This window comes from Episyrphus balteatus, chromosome 3 (genome assembly GCF_945859705.1).
Source record: "Episyrphus balteatus chromosome 3, idEpiBalt1.1, whole genome shotgun sequence".
NCBI lineage: Eukaryota > Metazoa > Arthropoda > Insecta > Diptera > Syrphidae > Episyrphus > Episyrphus balteatus.
Window position 1 is genome coordinate 87,776,958 of NC_079136.1, and position 27,888 is coordinate 87,804,845.

Below are 27,888 nucleotides of genomic sequence, written 5' to 3' on the forward strand. Positions count from 1 at the left end.
CTATATTTTCAATACAACTTTCTTTTTCGAAAATTATCCGATATCCATGTCTAGGGAATTTGTTAATAAATCATTACATTTTGTAAACTTAGGAATTGCAATGACCTTAAATTTGAAAGTGATTTATTCGATTTTTAAATGCAATGTAATGCATTCAGGAAATTAAGTTACAAATATCCATTTCGAATAAATTTTATTGAAATTTGCAATACAATAAATTTTCTGCACAAATCCAAAAACAAAAAAAAAACGTCAAAAATTAAATTTTATACAATTTAGAGTATATTTGTACCTACCTACTTATACACCTTCAAATTCAAGCCCGAAGGTGTGACTAAGTTTTTCGAAATTAATTAAAAATTCAAGGAATGGAACATTTATACACCACAACAGAAGCAATCAGAAACAATAAAAGCTAGTGAAGGCTTTGAAAATTTTTAATTGTTGTTAAGCGATCGAGTGCTATTAACAATTCTTCCAATATATTTTTTGAATAGGTTTTTACTTTTGTGTAGAGTTATTTCTAGTGCTAGAAAAATAATTTAACTAAAGGAATTTAAAATAATTTTGTTATAATTTGAGATATTTCTTAATTAACAAAAAATAAAAATGGTGTTGAGTTCTGAAAATGATATTCCGCGTCCGGACTTATCGAGACCGCAGTACTATCGTTCGCATCCCTCATCCAAAGGAGATGAAATTGTTATCAGTGGAATGTCGGGTCAATTTCCGAAATCTGATAATATCGGTGAATACAGACAAAATTTGTATGATAAAGTAAGTGTGATCGGTAATAATACTTTTTGTTAGATAAGTTAAACTAATAAGTCCTTCTTTTGAAAAAAAAAAATGAGATTTTATGCAACTTTTTTTGAAAAATGTTCCATACACGTTAATTCAATAACTTTCAAATGTAATCTAGTTTTTGCAGAATCTTAGTGAACAATTCTAATTTACATTGGCTAGCGTAAAACATTACTTCGATTGGATTTCCACTAAAAAAAATTAAAAAAGGATTAGGCATACCTACCTAATATATTTGTAAAGTCATACAATACCTACATTTATGCATGAGTAAAAGATTTGTATGCATTTAATACTCGCGGCTATAATTTTTACACGTTTTCGGGTGATATCAAGGTGAACTTGCACAATTGAATATTTATGAATTTTACAATCAACAATATTTTCGAGAGTGCAACGTTATGCTGATTTTGTACATTATAAGTCATGTGAATAGACTTTGAATAATTTAAATATTTGAAATGCAAAAATGAAATGAAACTGAAATTTTGAATTTCGCTTTTTGTTATTTAAAAGAAATGTAGGAAGGTATTGTTAATTATTGTGAAATTGAAAATGAAGCTTTGAGAAATAAAAGAATTAAATGCTATTTGTTTTGTTCTATTTTTTTTTTTTATCAAGGAAGGAAATAAAAATGTTAAAATTGTCAAGTAACAATTTTTTTTTTGTGTGTTATTATCCTGATGTTCAAACTTGAATGATTTCTATCTCCGTGACCATTTATGTTAAGAAAAATAAACTCCTATGTGAGCTTGAGGTCAATTTTGTTACTTGTCTTAAGTTTACCTCACTGTTTCGGATTTTTTTACACCCTTCTTCATTTGAAATTTTCTTTTCAATGCAGAAATTTTTTTATTTGCAATAAAACTATTTTATTTTTATTTTTTATTTTCAATGCAAATTTTTTTCATTTGCAATAAAATTTTTTGTTTAATGCAAAATATTTTTAGTTGCAATAAATGTTTTTTTTTTTTTTCAATGAAATTTTTTTCTATCTGTAGTAAATATTTTTTTAAAAATTTGTAATAGAAAGCAAATGCATTAAAAATAAAATTATTTTTTACAACCCTGGATATGGTTAACATTTTAGACAGATGGATGTGAAAACTTATTGCAATGATGTGTAGATATCGAAATCACCCTTTCGTTATCAAAATAAAACGACATTGCAATTGAAATCAATTTTCCATATAGTACATATTTACAAATTTATAAGAAATTAACAGACAAAAAAACACTCTGATCTCTTGAAATTTTGATTTTTACTATTTTAAAAATGAAATCCATTGATCAAATTTATTTAAAAAGCTATTGTGTTTTTATTTTTAATTAATTTATAATTAGCGGCGTTCCTTTGGAAATATTTATCTACTTTTTAGTACTTAAAACTACTTTGAACTACTTTTGCTATATTGAAAAAGTAGTTCAAAGCAGCTTCAAGTGGATTGGGGACAAGATCCCGAAAACCGAAATCACGAAAACCCAAAATCCCGAAAACCCCAAATCCCGAAAACCCAAAATCCCGAAAACATAAAATTACGAAAACCCAAAATCCCGAAAACCCAGAATCCCGAAAACCCAAAATCCCGAAAACCCAAAATCCCGAATGGGATCCCGAAATCCCGAAAAATTATATAAAATGAAAATTTGCACAAATTTTTCATTTTATATAATTTTTCGGGATTTCGGTTTCGAAAACAATCCTAAGTGTGAAATTAAGGTGTTTTACGTAAAAAACAATATAAGTTTATTCCGTTAATATCTCTTTTTTACATGATTTCAAGTTCTTATTGTGATTTCAGCAATGCTTTGTAATGATTGAGTTAAGTTGGAAAATCGTTGAACTAAAATCAAGAGAATTATTAGTTTTAATATTTAACTTATAATAATTGTATGTTTAAATTGTTTTTAATTGGTTTTAATTTTATGTTTCAGTTAAAATTTCAGTAAAACACAGTTTTGAAGAGTTTTTTATTTTTTCTGTTTTTTTCGGGATTTTATCCTTTCTGGATTTTGGGTTTTCGGGATTTTGGTTTTTCGGGATTCTGGGTTTTCGGGATTTTGGGTTTTCGGGATTTTGGTCTTCCTGGATTTTGGATTTCGGGATTCTGTCCGTCTCCTGCTTCAAGTACTGAAAAGTAGATAAATATTTCCAAAGGAACGCAGCTATTAATTCCTCCTTACGTGACCTTTTTCAGTAAAATAAATTTTACTCTTTTCGTGGGCTATAGGTCTTTCTTCAATATATTCTTATTCGTAGATACTAGTCGACGTTTCGGGTATGCTTAAACCCTTTTTCAGGACTCTATTAAAAATATCATGGATACTTTACTTTCAAATTCATTTCCTTTAAATATAATAAAAACATTATTGAACCAACATTTTAATCCGTTGGTTCAAACAAATTTAGTAACAAATGTTACACAGTTATCGTACAAAAGTGTTCTATACATTCCAAATCTTTCCAGTAGAATGTTAAATGCTCCTATAATGAATAAAGAAAACGTTCGCTTAGCATTTAAATCGGTAAATACTTTAAGAACTTCATTGTTCTCGAATTTGAAAGGTGAATTTTCCAAAAATGAAAAATCAAGCATTGTATATAAAATTAAATGCTTAGGTGATGGGACAAACAATTGCCCTTCAGTTTATGTAGGCACTTCTATGCAGAAACTTAAGAATCGAATAGCTGGTCATAGATCAGATATAAATAGTGGACAGTCGCAACAAAAAACAGCGTTAGCTTTACATTGTATAGATGAAGGACATAGACCAGATTTCAATAACGTAGACATTTTACAGACGGAAAAACACTATAGTAAGAGAATGTTGCTAGAACTGTTAACAGGAGATCAGATTGTGAGGGACTTAGTAATATTTATAGTCAGTTTGTCCAAAGAAGTATGTTAGATTAAATTTTATCTTTTTTGACCAGAAATTTAGGTAAGATTTGTTTTTTGTTTTGATAAAAAATTTGAATTTCTTATCAAATAGAAATTATTAAACTTTATTATTTTGAAATTTTAATAAAAACGAAAGTCTTTTTCAAGACTTCAATTATTGAAATTTTAAAATATTAAAAACAAAGGAGAGCAAATTTCAAAGCAGTTTAAAACCTTAGTGGTTAACAAAGATTTAATATATTTAACACGAATATTGTAAGTATAGATTATTTATTGCTTTTCCAATATTTTTAAGACATTTTTTAATAGAGTCCTGAAAAGGGTATAAGCATACCCGAAACGTCAACTGGTATCTACGAATTAGAATATATTGAAGAAGGACTAATAGCCCACGAAAAGAGTAAAATTTATTGTGTTTTTTGTTCAAATTTTTTTTTTCAAAAATTTCAACTTTTTGCATTTATTTTTTTTTTTCAATTTTGATTAATATAGTTTTTTTTTATTTATTCTCATACATATGTATCTCGTTAACGGATCACTCACTCATAAAAAAGATATTTCGCATTATCTGGGAGTATATTGCAAATTTAATCACAAAACTTAACAAAACATTTTTTTTTTTTTATTTACTTTTGTTTAATTTTTGAACTTTTTTAACAACAAAACCATAGATTCTAAACCAGGATTGTAAAAATATCAATTTAAAAAAATGTATTTGAAATTCAAGAAAAAAAATGTTTTTAAAATAAAAAATTTGCATTAAAAAAAATATTTAGGTATTGCAACTGAGAAATATTTGCATTAAAATAACTTTTATTACAACTGAAAAAAATATTTGCATTCAAAAAAATATTTATTTTTGCATTTTGCATTTAAAAAAATTATTGTAAATAAAAAAAAAATTGCATTAATATAAAATTTTTATTGCAAATTAAAATATTTTGCATTAAAAACAATAAAAAATATTGCAAACAAAAAATATTCTCCATTGAACAAAAAAAAAAAAAAAAACAAAATTCAATGAAAAATGTGTGAATTAAATATTTTCTTTTAATACTTACAATTTTGACTTTTTGATCTTATATTTATCTTTAATGTTATAGTTGAAAAAGTTTTTTTTTTTGGTCAAATAGCCAAAAATTGTAAGAAATTCGATGAGTATTAAAAAAAAATATTTAATGCACTAATTTTTTTTTCAACTCAGAAATTTTTTTATTTACAATAAAATATTTTTAATAACTGTTATAATAAATTTAAAAAAAACACACATTTTTTGATTTTGTAAAAAATATTTTTTTTTTGTTTTAATCAATTTCTTGAAAATGGGTCAATGATTTTTTACGATATTTCGTCGTTGTCAACAGTTCTTTGAAAATATAAGAAAATTTTTTATTTTTTCTTTAAAAATTTCATTTCATACATACTTACAAGAAATCAAATAGTATAATTAATTTGGTGGTCTAAATCTTTTATAAAGCCATTATAAATTATATATTTTTTTACATAAAATGAAATTTCTTAAAAAAAAAAACAAAATATATATTTTTTTTTTCATAAAAAGTCCACACATTAGAGCTACTGTGCGCGACTCAGTCATACATTTTCTTTTCTTTTGAAGAGCGAATTGAATGTTAAAAAAAATTCTATTTTTCTCCAAACAACTTGTCCGATTTTATCAAATCAAAAACAGAACTTTCAAAAATTAAATTTTTGGCTTGGAAAATTGAAATTTCTTTTAGAAAACTGTTGTAGGTACGTAATTTTGAATTGGACAAGACGCGTAAATTCATATAAAAATGCATACTAACATTTTGGTTGTACCTCCATTCCCAAAACTGGGAGTAGGTAGGTAGGTAGAGATGGCGGTCAAGGCAAACCATGTTTGATTGACCCAAATAGCGCCGGATGCGCCGTTTTGATACCAAAACTTATGAAACCTGTGAGTGATAATTGGATTTATTTGAAATACATTTTTAATTGGTTTTAAAAAAGGGAAAAAAAAAAAAACTGGGAGTAACCTTTTAGATTTTATTAAACTAGTTTTGGTACTCATTTTTTCTCGGGAAAGTTTAGACAGTTTTTGTAAAATTGTTAACGAATATGATTTTGTTTTTTTTTTGGATCAAATAAAAAAAAATCTTTTATATTCATATTTGTAGGTTGATATGCTTGAAGAGGCCGAAAAACGTTGGAAACATATTGATCCGGAAATTCCAAAAAGATGTGGTCGAATTAATCGTATAGATAAATTCGATGCAACATTTTTTGGTGTTCATCATATGCAGGCTAATACTATGGACCCGCAGTGCCGTTTGATACTTGAAGAAGCTTACATGGCTGTCATGGACGCTGGAATCAACCCAAATTCAATTCGAGGCACACGAACCGGTGTCTACATTGCTTCTTGTTTCTCAGAATCTGAGAAAAATGTAATGAATGATCCTGCATCACAGGGTGCCTTTGCTATGACCGGGTAGGTTCTTTATTTTTCTAATTTAGGTTTCAAAAACGACAATTCATTTTTTTATTTGTTTGTTAAAAATAGTTGCAGCCGAGCAATGTACGCAAATAGGATCTCCTACAGTTTAGGTTTGCATGGGCCATCTTTATACTTAGACACAGCATGTTCGAGTTCGATGTATGGTCTTGATGTTGCATATGCTGCACTCAGAAGTGGAGAAATTGATGCAGCTATAGTTGGTGGCACCAACTTAATTCTGCATCCTAATGCAACAATACATTTTGCTCGTCTAGGAGTACTCTCCCACGGTGGTAATTGTTCGCCATTCGATCAGAAAGCTAATGGATATGTTCGCTCTGAAGGTGTTGCTGCAATTTTCTTGCAAAGACGTCGAGATGCTTGTCGAATTTATGGAACCCTGGTTCATAGTAAGACAAATTGTGATGGTTACAAGGCCGAAGGCATAACATATCCTTCGGGCAAAATCCAGGAAAAACTTTTGCGAGAATTTTACAATGACATTAGAATACCAGCTGATGAAATTGGCTACATGGAGGCACATAGTACGGGAACCGTTGTTGGAGATCCAGAAGAGTGTCTTGCAATTGACAATGCCATCTGCAAACAACGTACAGAACCTTTGCTAATTGGTTCCGTCAAATCGAACATTGGTCATACGGAACCAACTTCTGGTATTTGTTCAATTGTAAAAGTTATGTTTGCTTTTCAATCTGGAATGATTCCACCAAACATACATTTTGATGAACCTAGAAAAGAGATTGAAGCACTTCAAGAGGGTCGCATGATTGTCGTTAATGAGGCTATGGAATTGAAGAAGCCGTATGTGGGTGTGAATTCATTTGGTTTTGGTGGGGCAAATGCTCATATTTTATTAAAACAACATGAAAAGAAGAAAATACAAGGAGGAATTCCAGAGAAAAGTCTTCCAACATTATTCTTATGGTCAGGACGGACCAAAGAGGCGGTGGATAAAGTATTTAATAAGTTAGAAAGTAAACCACTTGATGCTGAATACATTGCATTATTGCACAATGTTCAGAATGGTGGAATTCCTGGAATGGTTTTCAGGGGATTTAACTTAATGCAAGGTAATGGTATGAAGTTGCCATTCTCTTATGCAAAGGAAATTGAGCATTTTACTGGAGTTAAAAGGCCCATCGTTTGGGTATTCAGCGGAATGGGTTCGCAATGGTCTGGAATGGGTGCAGCTTTGATGGCAATTCCCCAGTTCCAGCAGTCAATTCAGCGCTGCTATAATGCTCTCAAACCAGCCGGTGTGGATCTAATCAAGATTCTAACAGCAGATGATCCCAATATGTTTGATAACATTTTACACTCGTTCGTTGGTATAGCAGCAACTCAAATTGCTTTGGTGGATATTCTTAAATCATTTGGCATGGAGCCAGATTATATAATTGGTCATTCTGTGGGTGAATTGGGTTGTGCTTATGCTGATGGTTGCTTTACAGCTGAACAGATGATTTTGGCTGCATATTATAGAGGCAAAGTGAGTGTTGAGAAAAAAATGATAAAAGGTTCAATGGCAGCAATTGGTCTATCATATAGCGAAATTCGAGGAATGCTTCCCGAATCAATTGAAGTTGCTTGCCACAACAGTGCTCAATCTTGTACAATTTCCGGTCCATGTGATGATGTTAAAGCATTTGTGGAACAGCTTAAAGCTCAGAATATTTTTGCTAGGGAAGTTGCATGCTCAAATATTGCTTACCATTCACGACACATTGCTCATTTGGCTGCTGATCTTACTAAATATTTGAAGCATATTGTTCCTAATCCTAAAAAACGCTCTCATAAATGGCTAAGTACAAGTGTTCCACAAAAACATTGGTCACGTCCCGAATCCCAGATGTCTTCTGCTGAATACCATACAAACAATGTTTTGGGTTATGTGCTGTTCGAAGAAACATCAGCACTACTTCCCCAAAATGCACTTACAATTGAGATTGCCCCACATGGGTTGTTGCAGTCAATTTTAAAGGGTGCCCTTCCGAATGGAGTTCATGTGAGTTTGACTCAGAGAAACAACAAGGACAATCATTTGTACTTTTTAACTGCCTTGGGAAAGTAAGTTACTATTTTGTCTTTACGATTCTTAAATAAGATATAAATGTTTTGTTCGTATTTATTTTACAGATTGCATACCCAAGGATTGAATGTACCTGTACAAAGTTTGTACCCGAAGTTAGAATGGCCAGTGTCATGTGGAACCGATACAATAAGTGATATTATTGAATGGGATCATCGTGATGACTGGGAGGTATACAGTTACAATAAAATGATTTCGAAAAAAAGTGGCGAAAAGATTTTCATTATAACAATGAAATCAGAGGAATTTAAATACTTGGAAGGGCATAATATCGATGGAAAGATATTAGTTCCAGCTACATATTATTTGGAGTGTGTGTGGAAGACATTCGCATTGATGAATCATGAATCATTATCGCCTTTTGAGAGGGCAGTTGAATTTGAGAATGTTAGATTTGTTAGAGCTACAACTTTAACTGAAGACAGTAAGGTGGAGCTTACTGTAATGATACACTATGCAACCGGAGATTTCGAGGTAATTGTATTTAACTTTTTCTAAGACAATAAGAGTAGAAGATTCCGCCATAGGACGACCTACCCTCATCGTTATATACCAGTTGAGAGTTATATTTAAATTTAAAAATATTTTCTCGTGATCTAATACGTTTTGTAGGGCACATTGAAACTGCATATAATTTTTTTTTTTTTTTTCAAAATATGTACCTATCTCCAAAATCTGGATTAAGGGACAAAAAACGGTTTTTAGACCTTCAAGCATTGTAGCTTTGTCAATTTCCAACCGATTTTAATTTTTGAACCTGTTCTCAAAAGAAGATATTTCAACCTATTTATTTTTTTTTTGTTTAATAATAATAATTTGCATACATTTAGTTTGCAAAATAGAATTTAAGTATATATGGTTTTAATTTAAAATCGTTTTTTGTCCCTAAATCCATGGGTCGAATTACTGCATACGTTCGTTAACGTATTGTTGCTATGTGTCCCTTTCTTTTTCTACTGATTAAATAGAGACAGCAATAGTCAAAACGTTAACGTATGATCGTAATCGTGTGCCGTGATTCAACCCCTGATTTTGGAGGTATTTTGAACAACAAAGTTTGCAGTTTTAGAATATTCAATATATGGTCTACAAAACGTATTAGATCACGAGAAAAATATTTTTAAATTTCTCTGTTTAAAAAAAAAAATCTGTAATTTTTCAAAAAAAAAAAGAGCCAAAAAACTAAATTAAATAAAAAATTTAGCAGATACGTGTCCAGTTATTTTGTTTTTGCTCTCTAAATTTCATAAACATTATTTCAAATACTTTTCGTGCTGATTTTCTGTGAGTTATTTCTCAAACATCAAATTTCACAGTTTTGACTTTTAAACGTCCATATCTCGGGTTGAAGGTTTTTTACATTTTTTGTTTGTATGCTTTTATTTATAAATAATATCTATCGATTTCAGTATCAATTTTGTTTCTACAATTTTTTGTTAAGGAAACAGCTTTCTGACCTTTTTGTAAATTCATCTCAGTTTACTCTTCTAAAATTTAAAATTTCTAAAAATCCTGAATATTAAAATTTTTAAATTTAATTTTCTCTGACATAATATTTTTTGTTACAACTCTAAGGGCGAAATTCAGAGTCGTCACTCAAGTTAAATTTTTCCTCAAGCACAAGTCTGAGATGAGTTTTCTGAGTGTTTGCTCACTCATTTACTTCAAAATTTCTTCAGTTCGTATTCTTAAGCTAAAATCAAAGAAACCCTTAGGTTTCATAACGTAACGAGTAGCTAAAGTGGGCCAAACGCAAGAGCAAATGTTTACTTGAGTAAAATTTTTACTTGAGTGACGACTGTGAATTCCGCTCTAAGACTTATTATATAAGCAGGTTGGCGTTGTCAAAAAAACTCAAAAAATGAACTCTAAAGAGTGGCAACCCTATTGCTTGACAGAATGTCGCCAGGCAACCCATATGCAAACTGTTTTTTTAGACACTTCCTTAAAAAAAATATGTGTAAATCTCAACTGGTTAAACGATGAGGGTAGGTCGTCCTATAACGGTTCTTAAATTATGAATGCAAAGTTCCGTTTATTGCAAAAGTTTGTGCTGCGCTCCTGGTTTCTTGTCTAATTTGATTTTATCTACATATCTATCTATCTGAGACCTATATATTTTGTAAATGTTTGTTCTCACAGATCATTGAAGGTGAAAGCTTGGTTGCCTCCGGAACAGTTCGAGAAATCAAAGATGCTAAAACTCCCACCGAAATACCCTTTCAACCATTCGATACCACTTATGAAGAAGAATTCCACATGACCGCAAAAGATCTCTACAAAGAACTTAAACTTCGTGGCTACTATTATAATGGAGCTTTTAGGGCTATCGAAACCGTTCGTGGCGATGGGCATGTTGCTCGCCTCAAATGGACCGGAAATTGGGTAACATTCATGGATTGCTTGCTGCAAACACAGATTTTAAGAAAAGACTCTCGTGAGCTATGTGTTCCAGTTAAAATTCAAAAAATTAGAATTTTCGGACGTCATCATTTGAGTGTGATTGGTAATAAGAAATACATTGATGTTTATTCATCAAATATCGATCGACGAATTGTTGGCGGAGGTGTTGAAATTGTGGGCATGGAAGAAAGTAATGTGCAACGTAAGAAAACACCCGGTCTACCCGTTCTCGAAAGGTATACCTTTGTTCCACATTTTCCATCGCCTGTGTTGGGTCCCGAAGATATGGGTAGACTTTTTATACAGCTCGCATTGGAAAATGTTGCTTTGTCTAAATTGAAAATTGTTGAAGTTATCCCATTGGCAACACAGAATCCATTGATTGAACACTTTATGAATGCCGTTGAAGATCTACCATTGATTACTGGAGACTACATCGTTTTGAGTTCCAACAACTTTGAGAATCTACCATCAGATGTTGAAGTGGAAAGTGGTTCCATTTCGAATTATTTAGATTGCAATTTTATAATTGATCAAACTGGTGGTGATATTTTGAATCATTCAAAAAGTTTAACCGAGACCTCCTTTGTAGTTCTTGTGGTAAGTTCAAATAAAGCACCTAAAATACCTGATGAACTATCAACATTGGCAATAAGTCCATTGACAACAAGCGGTTTGAAATGTATGCTTTTGCGCAAAAAAGTAAAAGCTCGTGATGTTGAAACGAAATGTTTGAAAATTTCATCGGCTGACACCGAACACAAATGGGTTAAAACAGCTCAAGAGACACTTCAAACTAAAGATTTGATCTTGTATTCACAAAAAGATAAGCACAGTGGAGTTCTAGGTCTTGTGAATTGCTTGCGCAAGGAGTACTTAAATACTATTGCGCGTTGTGTTATAATTGACGATAAAACTGCACCCGATTTTGACCCACAAAATGAATTCTATTCAAGACAACTGTCACTGGGTTTGGCCATAAATATATTCCGAAACGTAAGTTTTTCGATGAGAATAATAATTAAAATTTTAGGTTTAACTCATATCTTTTTTATTAAAAGGGTCAATGGGGTTCATATCGTCATCTTCAGCTAGTTCCAAATATTCCCGTTAAACCACAATCGGGTCTTGTTTTTGCAAATATACTTCATCGTGGAGATTTGTCCTCACTTAAATGGCTTCAAGGCCAGGATGGTCCACAAAATCGCCGAATCAAAGTTGTATATTCAAGTTTGAACTTCAAGGATATCATGATTGCGACAGGCCGTATTTCAGTGGACATTTTTAGTAGTAACCGTTTGGGTCAGGATGCAATTCTGGGTTTTGAATATTCGGGTATTGATACAAAAACTGGCAAGAAAATAATGGGTATGTGTCCAAAAGCTGCAGTTGCTAATTATATACAATATAATTCGCCCTACACCATGGAAGTACCCGCACAATGGTCATTGCGTGATGCAGCTACTGTTCCAGCAACATACTTTACTGTTTACTATGCATTCTTCTTTCGAGCTGATATTCGAAAGGCAAAGAGTATTTTAATTCATGCTGGAACTGGAGGTGTTGGGCTATCAGCTATTCGGGTAGCACAAGCATATGGTTTGGAAGTTTTCACAACAGTCAGTACGGTGGAGAAAAAGAACTTTTTATTAAAAACTTTCCCAAAACTGAAAGGTATAAAATAATTTTTAAATATTTCTAACTCAACTTATTTAAAAAAAAACATTTTGAATTCAATTGCAGAAAGCAACATTGGTAATTCGAGAGATACATCATTTGAAACAATGATTCGAGATCAGACAAATGGCAATGGTGTTGATGTTGTTCTAAATTCATTGGCCGAGGAAAAATTAGTTGCATCATTAAGATGTTTGGGTCGTGGTGGTATATTTTTGGAAATTGGTAAATTTGATTTAGCAAATGATAGTCGTTTGGGATTGGCACCATTTTTGAAAGAACTAAGTTTCGTTTCGGTTCTTCTTGACTTGTTAATGAACCGCGATGATCCAGACTTGGAGAAGGTAAGTTTCAATGGTGGGAAATTTGTTGCTATCGAAATATTGGTATTTGATTTAAATCCTAAGTGAGAATGAAGTAGGATTTAAATTATTTAAATTATGTAAGTAAAAGTTCACGAAAAGAGAAATAATTTATTGGTTTTTGAGATTACTTTTAATTGCCGCAAAGCTTAAGTAATTGCTATTTTTCAAAACATCCATGAGTTGTTTAACCAATTCAGATGCCTTGAAATCTGAGAATTTCTTGACAAGGGAGTTTGAGAAATCAACCTGTTCAAGTTTCTTAGATTAGTGATTTAAAATATAAAACTGTTGTTTTTGCACTGTGGTCCGTTTGCCCAACGTTAGACCAGGATAGCCAAACTTTTTTTTTTCTTTATTCCTATATTTTTTCAAACGACTTTTTTTTTTTTGACAAAAGGAAATCTTCAAAAGACACCTGGCAGTATTCGACACCTAGTAGTGTGGGACTCTTAACCACTAAAACCACCTCTTAATCAGGACCAATCTTGAAAGATCGACATCAGATTTTTTTTTCTTAACTTTGTAAAATCACTTTGGGGGAAGTTTAAACTTTTAATACTTTCCCATGTTTTGTAGACCATAAGCTCATGAGGCTTAGTTCTTCTTAATCTTCCAACATGGTTTCTTATATTCAAGACGGACACAATTTCAGAATTAGTATGACTTTGCAGTCTCTGATTGTGCGATACAGCTCATTTTTCGGTCCAAGCTCTCACTGTGCCGATGGCATTTTGTAGTTTTACTGCTGCCTTAGAGACACATTTGTCGGGTACCAAAATTGCGGTATCAACTGCAAAAGTAGCATTAGTTTTTACTAACCAAAAAAAAAAAAATAGTACGCATACACCACAGTGACCTTCTTAATTCATCTTAAAAACCACAATATACAAATATTTTTTCAAGTGTAAAAATCATTGATTTTTTTGGTTTGCCATATAAGCACCTAGAAAAGCTACATGCTTAGTAAAACTTCTAAGACCTTTCTGAACTAACCTTGGTAATTCCAACAAATTATGTAGGTACATCAATTTTTTTCGTTAGCCCACACTTAGTTCAAAAATTATGACAAAAAAACTTTTTTTCAAATTACCAGCTTCTTTAAAAACAAATTTTGCTGGTTTTCTTGAGCTATCTTTTTTGTCTTTTTTTTAACCGTTACGTTGATAAAAGATAAAAATAAAAAACCATACCTAAACTCGGTTATTTGAATTTTTCACATACAATTGTCGAGACAAAAGTTGTAGATCTTTTTATTACCTACAACTTGCCATACAACTTTTTTCCATATGACTTGTAGTTTTGCCGGAAATCGAGATAGGTATACCATTTTTTACCATTAAAAACTCAACCCACCCACTTCCCGAACTCGGCTCGCCAGTAAATTTATTTTTCCTTTCATTCTTATCATATTCACCTCCTTTTGCAATGGGTTTAATGTTTTTGAAGGCTTCGGCACTGGTCTATTAAGCTTTACCACCGATTTCAAAATAAAAAGAAAAGAACTCACAAAAGAGCCCCACAGTTTTAATTCATAAGATCAATTTATTCTTTTTGGATTGATTTTCTTTTTCAAGCTTCACCTGCGGGGATAAATTTATTACTATATTACTTTCAGCTATTCAAAATCGAGTACGTTGCTGATGAAATGATATGAAAGCGAAATTTTATTTTATCATTAACTCTTTAACAAATATATTTTTTATTTCGTTTAAGGGTCTTGTTGATATTGTTGTAAAAGACATCGCTAAAGGTATTGTAGTTCCATTACCAACCACAGTCTTTCCAGCTGTAGAAATGGAACAAGCTTTCCGTTATCTTGCTAGTGCCAAACATATCGGAAAAGTTCTCGTTCAAGTTAATGAAACACCCGAATCTCCAACCACACTTCCGATGTCAGTACTACCTACTATATATTTCAAACCCGACCTTGTGTATGTCATACCTGGTGGATTGGGAGGTTTTGGTTTGGAACTTGTCGATTGGATGGTTCTAAGAGGTGCTCGTAAAATTGTTCTTAGTTCAAGTCGTGGCATTTCTAATGGTTATCAATCATACAGAGTACAGTAAGATATATACTTTATTTTAACTATAAGATTCTTATTTAATAATCCTTACTTTGAAGGACTTGGAAGAGCTACGGTTGTGAAGTTCGTATTAGCACAGCTAATATAGCTGTCCGAAATGGCTGTGAAGCACTCATTAAAGGAGCTATGACTCTTGGTCCTATTGGTGGTATATTTAATTTGGCAGTTGTCCTTAAAGATGCAATTTTTGAAAACCAAAGTGTCGAGCTGTTTAAAGAATCTTTTGGTCCAAAAGCTATGGCAACCAAATATCTTGATGAGCTATCACGCAAGATGTGTCCACAACTTGAACATTTTGTAGTTTTCTCCAGTGTTTCATGCGGTCGTGGAAATGTTGGTCAAACTAACTACGGAATGGCCAATTCAATTATGGAACGTATAATCGAAGACAGAATTAATGATGGTCTTCCAGGAAAAGCTATCCAATGGGGTGCTGTTGGTGAAGTTGGTTTAGTTGCTGCCATGGCTGAAGATAAAATTGATCTTGAAATCGGAGGAACCTTACAACAGAGAATATCTTCTTGCCTGACAGAGCTTGATAAATTACTTTCATGTCCAGATCCACTGGTCGCAAGTATGGTTGTGGCTGAAAAACGACAAGGTCAAGTTGGTGCTGAGACTCTTTTAGAAACTGTTATGAATATTATGAGCATTCGAGATCCGAAATCAGTTTCATATGGATCGACATTATCCGAATTGGGTATGGATTCTCTTATGGCCGTGGATATCAAACAAACTCTCGAAAGGAATTTCGATCTCTTCCTTTCGCCTCAGGACCTTAGAGCACTTACTTTCCAGAAATTAGAAGAGTATTCTGTTAGTCGCAAAACACATGGAGATGATGATAAAATTACACTTGACATTCAAGACTTTAGGCTACAGATCACTACAATGGTTCGCAACATGGGTGATGAGAAAAATTTCGATAAAACTGTTGTACCAATTAACCAGGCCAAAAAGGGTAAATATTCAGTATTTGTATTCTCTGGAATCGAATGCTCATCAGGGCCAGCGTGGATCAATTTGGGTAAACATATTAAAGTGCCAGCTTTTATTATTCAATTGCATAAAACTGCCAACATGACGTCATTTGATGAAATTGCTAAATTTGCATTAAATGTAAGTGGATTGCTAAATTGTATTCTAACTATTAATCATTATGAATTGATATTTTTATTTTAGGAAATAGTTGCAATAATGAAGCCAAATGAAAGCTACAGGTTGATTGGTTATTCATATGGATCGATTATAGTGTCTAAAGTTGCCAATCTTCTAGAAGAACTTGGTTATCAAGGAAAAATACTCTTGATTGATGGATCACCATCGGTTTTATCAGCACTATTTAAATCTTATAAGGAGGCCCTTGACACAAGTGACAATCTTGACTCGATGATACTTTCGAAAATTGTTAATCTTATTTTACCAGAAGAAAGTATAGAAAAGACCATAAAAATCTTTTCAAACATTCATGACTTTGAAGGACGAATGATAGCTTTCCAGCAATATGTAAGACGTCAGAAAGTTTTTAGCGAACGATACATAACATCGGTTACGAGTGCTGTGATTCAGCGTACTCGTTTCATTAGTGAAATTGATTTGGCAACATTTAAACGATTCAATGCACCAATTTGCTTGATAAAACCTTCTTGTCCACTCATGTCAAATGCATCAAAAGATTATGGATTAAAATTGTTAACAAATAATGAAGTTGCAATTCGGACAATCGAAGGTAATCATTATACGGTTTTAGAGAATCCAGAATTAACGCAGGCAATTGATGAGTTTATGTTTACGGATTAATTGTCTTATTTAGCTGAAGAAGATGATGAAGATTTTTGTGATTTATATTAAAAAAAATGTATAGAAAATATTGTTAAAGTTTTGAATTAAAAGGTTCAAAGGAGAAAATTAAAAATTTGTTGGTGTTTTTATTGTCTTTTACATTTTACGAAGCACTTAAATAGACAGAAAACAAATCGAATGTTCACTGTGGTGTATATACGTCTCCTTATTTGATGAATAGACTTGTTAATCAAAACATTTTAAATAACTAACTGGTAAGATATTAACAGAAAGTTTAGAATAAAGAGGATGACAGATCTAAAACGGAGCAAGACGTGATTAAAATTTGTTGATCTCAATGCCTTCCCGTAGTGGAGCAGTAATTTAAACAATCGAATTTTCTTGAAATGTATCCAATTGGTTCTAAAAATGTATTGTGATCGCTGAAAAACTATTTTACTTCATTGGCTTACATTTACCGACATGATTTCACACTGAACAAGCCTATCTTTTTAAGTTAAAAAAATTACAAATTATTTTTTTTCGGATTTTCGAAAAAAAAAAATCAAAATCAAAAAATGCTTCCAAAGTAATCGAGTGACATATCAAAAGAAAGGTCTCTTGAAGTTCTATTCATAGCTGAAAACGAAAATTTATTTGGAGGTCTAGTTGCTGAATTATTTGCAATCGAAATTTTTGTTTTGCATTTGGAAATAGATATTTTCGGATCAAAGCCTCGAAACAAGTTTTGGTTTACAGATAAGAATTTGCAATGAACAGGCCTATTTATTTATGTATTTAAATAAATTACAAATAATTTTTTTCGGATTTTCGAAAAAAATCATTTTTTGTGTACATTCGGAAGCAGATATTTTCGGATCAAAGTCTCGAAACAAGCTTTGGTTTACAGATACGAATTCGCAATGAACAGGCCTACTTATGTATGTCAAAAAATTAAAAATTAATTTTTTTCGGATTTTCGAAAAAAATCAAGGTTAACCCCTTGCCTAAAAAAAGGCATTTAAAAACAAATTCTTCCAAAGTAATCGAGTGACACATCAAAACAAAGGTCTCTTGAAGTTCTACTCATAGCTGAAAACCAAAAGTTTCTTGGAGGTCTGGTTGCTGAATTATTTGCAATCGAAATTTTTATTTTGCATTCGGAAGCAGATATTTTCGGATCAAAGTCTCGGAACAAGTTTTGGTTTACAGATACATACGAATTCGCAATGAACAGCCCTACCTATGTATGTCAAAAAATTAAAAATTATTTTTTTCGGATTTTCGAAAAAAAATCAAGGTTAACCCCTTGCCTAAAAAAAGGAATTTAAAAACAAATTCTTCGAAAGTAATCGAGTGACACATCAAAAGAAAGGTCTCTTGAAGTTCTATTCATAGCTGAAAACCAAAAGTTTCTTGGAGGTCTGGTTGCTGAATTATTTGCAATCGAAATTTTTGTTTTGCATTTGGAAATATATATTTTCGGATCAAAGCCTCGAAACAAGTTTTGGTTTACAGATAAGAATTTGCAATGAACAGGCCTATTTATTTATGTACATAAATGTAAACAAATTACAAATTATTTTTTTCGGATTTTCGAAAAAAATCATTTTTTGTGTACATTCGGAAGCAGATATTTTCGGATCAAAGTCTCGAAACAAGCTTTGGTTTACAGATACGAATTCGCAATGAACAGGCCTACTTATGTATGTCAAAAAATTAAAAATTAATTTTTTTCGGATTTTCGAAAAAAATCAAGGTTAACCCCTTGCCTAAAAAAAGGCATTTAAAAACAAATTCTTCCAAAGTAATCGAGTGACACATCAAAAGAAAGGTCTCTTGAAGTTCTATTCATAGCTGAAAACCAAAAGATTCTTGGAGGTCTGATTGCTGAATTATTTGCAATCGAAATTTTTATTTTGCATTCGGAAGCAGATATTTTCGGATCAAAGTCTCGGAACAAGTTTTGGTTTACAGATACGAATTCGCAATGAACAGCCCTACTTATGTATGTCAAAAAATTACAAATTATTTTTTTCGGATTTTCGAAAAAAAATCAAGGTTAACCCCTTGCCTAAAAAAAGGAATTTAAAAACAAATTCTTCTAAAGTAATCGAGTGACACATCAAAAGAAAGGTCTCTTGAAGTTCTATTCATAGCTGAAAACCAATAGTTTCTTGGAGGTCTGGTTGCTGAATTATTTGCAGTCGAATTATTTTATTTTCTTACATTTGGAAGCAGATATTTTCGCATAAAAATCTCGAAAAAAATGGCTTAAGAAAAAATTGCTCCAAAGCCATCTAGTGAGACATCAAAAGAAAGTTCTCTTTAAATTAATGACAGTAAAAAACACTTAAGTTATTTTACCAAATGGAAATACATGTAACTTTATGTATGGAAAACTCAAAAGCTGGGCTTTAAATAAACCATAAACTAAAAGTGCAAAATTTTAAAAGATTTAGTAAATTGCTAAAGCCATTTAGCTTTTTGGCTTAGTAGCTTAGCAAAATGGCTTTAGCAATTTACTTAATCGTTTATATTATTTTTCGCCAATGAAAATAAGAATTAAGGGTCAAAAGCTCATATTTCTGACCCATTTCATTGGCTCTTTAAATTAGAGAACGAATCTACGAACTAGGCGTTTATTTTATTTTGCTAGCTATTTACTGATAAAGTCATTTCTAAGAAATATGTTTTACGTATTTCCCATATGTATAATATATACATGATAAACAATAATAATAAAAAATAACACAGATACCTACATTTATTGATGATCATTTGTGAAATTAAAATTGATTATTAGTATGGATTTTCTAATCGTCTAGAGTTGTTTTAAAATAAATTCAATTTCTCATAACCGTATTTTGAAATAAATGTATTATTCAAGTTAGTTGTTTTGGTTTATAAATTGATATAAAAAATGATTTTACTAACATTTACTTTCGTGATACTTACATTATTTTGTGAAAAATCATTATCTATGTATCCAAATGTTCCATGTCCTAATATATTTCGATACGTGCGAGCTTATGATCTTGAAATGGGACTCATAACTCTTGAGAATGTGAATTATGGAGAAACTGTATTAGAAGTCGAACTTTCACAACCTGGAAGTTTATATCCGGTAAAAAAATATGAAGTTGAAAATTATAACTGAGTTATTAAAGTTTTATTGAAAACTAGTATAGTTAGTAGGAACCTTACAAATTAGGTGTTTGTGCAATAATTTTGAAGAAATTATTTTTTCACAATTTTTTGTCTTTAAATACGGAACTTAATATGACACACTTAAATGCTTTGATTTAAAATTTTGTATTCAAAAATTTGAATTGAAAATCATCTCCAAAATTACAAAAACTTTTCTTTTACTTTTTCAAGGGCATGGAAGGATATCTTAATTTAAACTTCGATGAGAATAAAATTTCAGATTATGTAAGATCAGGAACTCCATTTACCTACAAGGTAAATTTTCCTTTAAAAAATGTTGTTCCTCATGTCAGTGCCATAAGAATAAATGGTCACACTATTTGTTATGGTCGTACAGGTAAATTTCGTATTTAATGTCGTTTATTGTTCTTTACAAAAAATTTGTATTTTTTTTAAGTTCCTCCACCAAGTACAACAATAACGTTAAGAAATACTTTGACAGTACCAGAGCCGTTCAATTTTCATCAATTATATAACCAACGAGGACCGTCTTGGACAATTTCACCAACATTACAAAGTAAGTAGAGTTTATTTTTAAAGCTGTTTTTGGTCGACTTAATTGAAAGTTGAAGGTCTCATACTAAAAAGTCGTTTACCTCCCTTTCTTTTCAATTTTTTATATGTTCTGATTGATTCCTGTAGTTTACAATTTCTTTGTCAACACGAAAACATTCTACTAAACAAAATTTGTACGTTTTGAAAAAAAAAACAAAAAAAACAGTGTAGGTAAATATACTGGGTGTCCCAAAAGTAATGGATTAAACGAAATATGCTAATAAGGCCCTTGAGGCTCTCAGAATTTGGTAACTTGTTCATCCCAAATCCTTAGGGTTCTCGATTACCTAAATGCAGTATTTGTGAAATTTAAAAAAATCCCTACTTTGCACCAGTATTTTGCTTCCTCTGCCCCCAATTCTTTTTTAATTTGTATTATTCTTTCACTTAAACATTGTCAAATAATAAGAAACAATTAACTGACCAAAATGTTTTTTATTTCATACCCCATTTTGCTGCAAATAAATTAACAGTTCCATTTTTTTAATAATTTCTATCTTCGTGACCTTTTTCTTATAATATTGAATCCTAAGCGGGCTTTAGGCCTTTATTGAATCTAGATTATAGATTATTTATCGACGTTTCGAACGTTACTACGTTCTTCTTCTTGTGAAGGGCTTAGCAATATTTATAGTCAATTTGTTACAAGAAACATTTTGGGTTAAACATTTTTGATCACCTTTATTCTGTAGGCAAATTTGATAAGAAATTTTGAATTTCTTATCAAATAATAAAATAAAATTTCTTATGTTTTGAAATTTCGAAAGTTTAAAACGTCTTTTTCAAGACTTTGAATTTTTGAATTTTGAAATATTGAAAAATAAAAAAGCATCCAAAACCAACAAAATAAATTTTAAGAAACCTCTTAAAATTCAAACAGATTTTGTATATTGTAAGTATATTATATTTTTTCTATTTATTAGATTAAAAAAAAAAAAAAAAATGTATCCAACTATTATAGTCCTGAAGAAGAACGTAGACACGTTCGAAACGTCGATAAATAATCTATAATCTAGATTCAATAAAGACCTAAAGCCCGCTTAGGATTCAATATTGTTCCATTTTTTTTTTTAATTCAATTTCTTACTTCTATTTCTGAGCAACACGCCGAAGAAAATTTGTATGGTGTGACACTGGTTTGTTATGTTAAAAACTTGTCTCAATATTACGGTTTTCAAAGAGGTATAAAAGTTTCCAAAGTTGAAGTTAGATCGAAAAATATTGCAATTTGAATTCAACAAAACAGGGTTTTTCAGAGCAAAAATACAAACAAAAATATACACATTTTCTCGAACTGTTGCTTGTTTATTTCACTTTGAACAAAATCCTCTATTTTTCCTTTGGGACACCCTGTAAACACGCAATTGACTTGGTAGGTTTATTTCACTTAGTAGGTTCACACCATAACAAACAAAATTGTTTTACAAGTATGAAAAATAGATGGTGCTACGATCTCTAGTTTATCCCTTTGGCTTGACACTCTTGTCAAAAAGATGAAGCTGAAGATCGCTGCATCGGAGTTTAAAATTTTTTGTACGTCCCTTACTTTTGCTTACACTTTATATATCTCATTAATTGTATCTAAATTGTTGAGCAATTCAAAAATCATGGTTTTTGAGTTATTGAATTTTCCCCCAAAATAAGTCTCCGTTACTTCAAATTTCTGCAAACAAATGTTTAAATTTCGAATTTTGTTGGTGTTTGAAAGCTCGTTTTTGAGCTTACTTGCATATATTATCAAAACCTTGAATTTTTTAAAAATTGTTTGATCTACAAAATTTGGACAAATTTTGTTCTAAAAAGCTACAATTACTGGCAAAACAAATTAACAAACACAAACTTTTTAAAATTTTGTACATACGGCGAACCGGAAGTGCACTTCAAATTGAATTATAAAATGACTGAGGGGAGCTACAATATTAATTTTTGACGCAACAAATTTGGTTTTGCAAAGCTACAATTACGAGGAAAGAAAAGAAAGTTAAAAATGCAACTTTTTTGAAAATTTTGACCGTTTTACTCGTATGAGGTTTTGTGTTATTTAATCGGAATCTTGATTCTTGAATAACAAGAAAACTGATCGAAGTTTCATTTGAGTCTAAGTTACTTTAAATTTCTGCAAAAATTTCTGCAAGAATTTTTGAATTTCGCATTTTTTTCGTTTTTGAAAGCTTACTTTTGAGCTCTTTTCTATTAACAAAACCTTGAATAACCTAAAAAGTGTTTGAGCTACGAAATTGAGGTTGGCATCAAAAATTTTGTTTTGAAAAGCTACAATAATTGCTGTCAAAAGAAAAAATTTAAAAAAGTTTTTTTTTAAATGTATCCACTTCCGTGATCAAACCGGAAGTGCACTTCTGAAACTTTAAGTTAAAACTCAAATGACTGGGCGGAGCTACAAAATTATTTTTTTGAGCAAAAATTTACCATTTAATTAGCTACAATTTTGGACATACAAAAAAATAATAACTTTTCCATTTTCGTCTGCTAATTTCAGTCTTATTTTAGCGGAAAATTCAATAACGAAAAAACCATGGTTTTGTGAGCTACACATTTTTGGTTTGCGCCACAAATCAGTATTTAGTTAGCTTTAATTACTGAAATAAATTTGTTTCGATTCCGCCACAGTAACGAAATTTCTTTAGATTAGATCTCAATATTTTGATATGATAGTTTAAAATTGTAAAAGGTACTGGGATGGTAATGAATTTTTCTAGACGTGATGTATTTTTGATTTTATTTATTACGTTGTTAAATATTTTGTTTATTCAAAAAGCGCAATGTTAAAATTTTTGTTTTTGGGAGGAGGATACTAGCCACAAAAAATTTGTTTGAACATAACAAAGTATCTCACACGTAGACGGGATGTTTTACGCTGATCGAGCTAAAATTTAGCTCCCATAAAAATTATCGAAAAATTTTAGCCGAGCTCAAATGGGAGCTTGTATGGGAGCTTTAGCTCGGCTAAAATTTATCTCGATCTGCGTTCCAGGCTTTACCGTTAATGTGTTTTAGTGTGAAATGTGAGAAACTTTAAGAGAAACTTGAGAATTCAGACTCGACATACTTTGGGGCTGAGAGACGATAAACTATAAAGAAAAACTGTATTACGTATCAATGTAAGGCTTTAAGAACCCTCAACGTGATGGATTTTGTTTGCGATCTTTAAACAAGAAGTTACTCATAACTCACCACCACTATAAGTTTGCAAAAGAATTTTTTTCGTTGCTAGAAAATGTTACACATACACCACAGTGACCGTATTTTAGTTAAATCTGCTTTGACAATTTGTACAAAATCTATACTTTGGTGTAATGCATTTTTTTTAAAGCTCAATATCCAAGCGTCCCTTGTCCAAATGTATTTCGATATGTTCCTGTTAGTGATTTGGATATGGGATTAATAACTATTGACAGTTTGAACTATGGCGTGAATGTTTTGGAGCTGGAACTATCGCAGGCTGGATCAATATATCCGGTAAGTTAATTTTCTTAAATATGTTTATACTTTATTAACAAACATACAAAACATATTTTTTTTTTATTTTTAAGGGCATTGAAGGATATCTGAATTTAAACATTGATGAGCATGAAGTTTCTGAATACTTAAGATTAAGAAGACCAATTACCTATAAAGTTAATTTTCCGCTTAAAAATGTTATTCCTCAAGTCAGTGCTATAAGAATTAATGGTAACACAATATGCTTTGGTCCGAGAGGTTAGAAAAATATTTGAGTTCATCAAATTAAAAATTTTTCAAATAAAAAGTTTTTTGTTTTCTTAGTTGGTGCACCTAGTACAACAATGACGTTAACACATACACTTACAGTTCCATTTCCACATAATACAGATTCAGGAAGATATATATTAAGGCCACCAATGCGTTCACCTTGGGTTTCAGCGACAAATAATGATTCATGTAAGTGAGCCCTTAAATGTTTTTCCAGAAAATCGAAATTAATAATAACGAAAAACAATTAGTAGAGTAACTAAATCAAAAAAAAATGAAAATATTTAGGAACAGCTCCAATTTTGATGATTTTTTTTTTTAAACGTCGCGTCGGTAATTGAAAATACATATTTTAACCTCTATAGGTTAAAAATTGCAACTGTATTCTTTTTTAAATTTAATAGAAGATTTTTGTAAACAAATTTTTTTCGAAAATTTTGCTTCAATTTCATTAATTAAATGATGCCAAAAGATTGTCTAGTTAATTTAAGGAATACAATTAAATGTGAGTGAGGGACCATGATAAACAGAAAACAAGGTATGCTCGATGGTTTTTTGACAGTTCGCTATGACGTCATCGCCATCTTACTCAAAATAAGGATCTAACTACATTGGCTTGAAAAGTAAAAAGTGAACATTTTCAAACGTATGTACTTTTTTATAGTTTTTCCCAATGGAAAACTTAAAACATGATGCAGAAAAAAAAAATTTGTGTTCTAAAAAAACTATTTTTATACTCTTTATGAAAATAATTTTACTTTAGCAAAAAGTGGTGAATTTAGTTACGGCTTTGAATAGAAGAACAAAAAATCGGATGTCATACACATACTCGCAGATGGCGATTGCGTCATCAATTTGTTTTCTGTTGATCATGTGAGGGACAATCTTCCATCATTTTATATTATTTTTTAAATTTTAATTAGGAAAATTGATTGAAGAGTTTTTGTAAAACTGGTTCTCAAACTCAGAGTTTTGGAAATAAAAATGTATAAAAACAACTGTAACATGTCATTAAAAAAAATTCGTAATACAATATGGATTAATTTTTAAATTTTTTTCGGCCATATTTATAGTTAATTGAATTAAGAAAAATAAATGTCAATGTGTATTATAGTTTATAAAAAAATTTAAAAGTATTTAATTTTAATAGAAGTTTTTGAAAAAAAAATTAAGTTATTATTTTTCAAAGTTCAACACTTAAATATAAAATTATTTCTCCCTCATTCAACAACCTTTAATTTTGTTAAAAAAAAAGAAAGTTTGAAGGTTTTGATTGTCAAAGTTTTGGAGAAAATCAATTATTTCAGTTTTTATAAAAAAATAAATTGCACGACTGGGGTCGCACGTACTTGCTCTTATGCTTAAAGTAACTATAATGTTAAAGCTTTTTATTCAAGAAATTTAAAATTTGATAGAAATTTCATAAGTAGTATAAAAAAATTAAATCTGTTTTTATAATTAATTAAACTCCGTTTTAAATTATCTTAAAAAAAAAAACAAATATGCCATTTTATTTCTTGTACAAAAAAGTATTTTTAGAAAAAAATTTTCGAAAATTGTAGAAGCCGTTTTTTAAAAAAATAATTTTTTATATATAACAATTTTTTAACATTTTTCAAAAAAAAGTTGATATGCCATTTTGAAGAAATAATTAATTTACACATAAAAACTAAATTTCAAAATTTTTCATTGATTCGTTTTCAAAAAATTGTTTTTTCAAAAAAAAATTTTGAAATATTTTTTAAAAAACCAAAAATGCGTTTTTTGAAAATTTTCTAAAATTTTAATATTATCTTTACTTACACACTTTTGTATAAAAATTTTCATTTAAATCGGGTTAATTTTGTACGAGATATTCAGAAACGAAAAAAACCGTTCTATGACAGGTACCGTTAATAACGGTACAAAAAATATTTTTTTTATTTCAAAAGTTGGCTCTTATGTGTAGTACTACACACAGAAATTTTAATCAAAATCGTTAGAGCCGTTTTTGAAAAAAATTAACTTTTCTATTTCCGTTATATGGCAGGTACCGTTAGTTTTGGTCATAAAAAAAAAATTTCAATTTCCCCTCTAGGGAATCACAAAAAACTGCTAACTACCAAGTTTGAAGAAAATCACTTCACTCGTTTAGGCTGCAGCTCCAGATAGAGACAGACACACAGACAGACAGACAGAATTGCCGGACCCACTTTTTTGGCATTCTCCATCATCGTAATTTCATGTAAAATTGTTAGCTCGAGTTCGATTTTATTTTTTTTACGAATCCTAAACTTGCCCTATAGTACCTATATCGCAAGTAAAAAAATGCAATGAAATTGAATTAATTTTTTTCAAAACTAAAATATATATTAGGTACCTGTTCTTCTTCTGAATTGAACTAACAATATTTATGACCAAAAGATTTTTAAAAATTAATTTAGGTTAAGGATTAAAGTATGTATTTTTAATTACAGAGCTTTGAAAAAAAGATCATAAAAATCGGAACTGTTCGGCTGGGTTTCCCTAATAATTTCCTTTATTTAATCCACTCCATACAAAAATTAAATTCAGGGCCTCAATATGGAAATACTAACTTCAATAACTTTGACTTAATGCAACCTAAGGAAGAGTCTAGGAACCCCTTCTTGAGTACTAATAATGGCTTCAGATATAATGTTGCAACTCCAAAAACGGAAATATCCGAAGGACAATATTATGCTACAGAGAACCCACCAATTTATGCTCAAACAATAGCACCTACTTCAACTACTATATCTCCTACAACACCAACACCACAAACTACTACAACAACAACTATTAAACCTGAAAAGACAGTGTCCCTTGAGTATATAAACTCATTATGTGGTTTGGAAAACTCTGATTTTAGAGAAAAAACTTTAAACGGTGATACAATACACAAAGCAAGATTCCCATGGATTGTTGCACTTTTTAAAAAGAACTTAGGAACGCTCTCTTTTCAATGTGGCGGAAGTTTGATATCAACACGAACCGTTATCAGTGCTGCTCATTGCTTTTATTCCGAGTTCGATCAGATAAAGGATGAGAATATTTTGGTATCAATGGGTCGTCATAATCTAACGGATTGGTCAGATTCATACATCACTCATCGAGATGTGGAGAAAATAATTCGGCATCCAGATTATAGACCAGAATTGGTTGATATCGATGCAGATTTAGCAATTGTTCTGCTAAAAGAATTGGTTAAGTAAGGATGAGTTGCATTCCAAAAAGTCAATATCAATTAAAAACATTTTATTATTTCAGTTTCTCATATTCAATAAGGCCAGTATGTTTGTGGCAAGGACCCAGACAAGTTCGTGAAATTGTTGGTGTGTCAGGAGTTGTTGTCGGTTGGGGCCGCGATCAAAGTAACAGCCATGTCACAACTGCACCCAGATTAGTTAGTGTCTATATTGATTCGGAAATAACGTGTATCAGATCTAATCGACAAATGTTCTATTTAACTTCAAATCGAACTGTGTGTGCGGGTAATCGAAATGGAACGAGTCCATGTAATGGAGATTCCGGCAGTGGTTTAATAATGCACAATCGAAATAAATGGATGATTAGAGGGACAGTATCAGCTGCTCTAGGAAATGCTGTAAATCAATGTAATTCTGAAAATTATGTTGTGTATACGGATATAGCAATGTTCGTTGAATGGATAAAAGAAAATATGCTGTTGTAAACATTTAATATATTTTGTAGAAATTTAAGGTGTTTAAAAAATAAAAAAAAAAAATAATTAATTTATAGAAATAAACCTTACCTATAATTGAGTTTA

General features: G+C 30.8%; 2 protein-coding genes across 2 annotated transcripts; both read left to right on the plus strand.

The window, feature by feature from the left end:
• The first annotated feature begins 432 nt into the window (after window positions 1-432).
• LOC129917027 (fatty acid synthase-like) lies at window positions 433-16,740 on the plus strand. Its single transcript, XM_055997329.1, has 10 exons — window positions 433-777; window positions 5,867-6,180; window positions 6,253-8,274; window positions 8,344-8,770; window positions 10,439-11,695; window positions 11,761-12,373; window positions 12,443-12,720; window positions 14,455-14,804; window positions 14,864-15,944; window positions 16,008-16,740. Exons 1-10 carry the CDS (start codon window positions 610-612, stop codon window positions 16,623-16,625), a joined length of 7,128 nt encoding a protein of 2,375 aa, XP_055853304.1. The 5' UTR covers window positions 433-609; the 3' UTR covers window positions 16,626-16,740.
• A 2,687-nt stretch (window positions 16,741-19,427) lies between these two features.
• On the plus strand, window positions 19,428-27,836 carry LOC129917037 (uncharacterized). The gene is made up of 8 exons (XM_055997349.1): window positions 19,428-19,734; window positions 19,989-20,154; window positions 20,215-20,334; window positions 23,704-23,849; window positions 23,924-24,089; window positions 24,156-24,290; window positions 26,655-27,309; window positions 27,369-27,836. Exons 1-8 carry the CDS (start codon window positions 19,531-19,533, stop codon window positions 27,790-27,792), a joined length of 2,016 nt encoding a protein of 671 aa, XP_055853324.1. The 5' UTR covers window positions 19,428-19,530; the 3' UTR covers window positions 27,793-27,836.
• The last annotated feature ends 52 nt before the right edge of the window (window positions 27,837-27,888 follow it).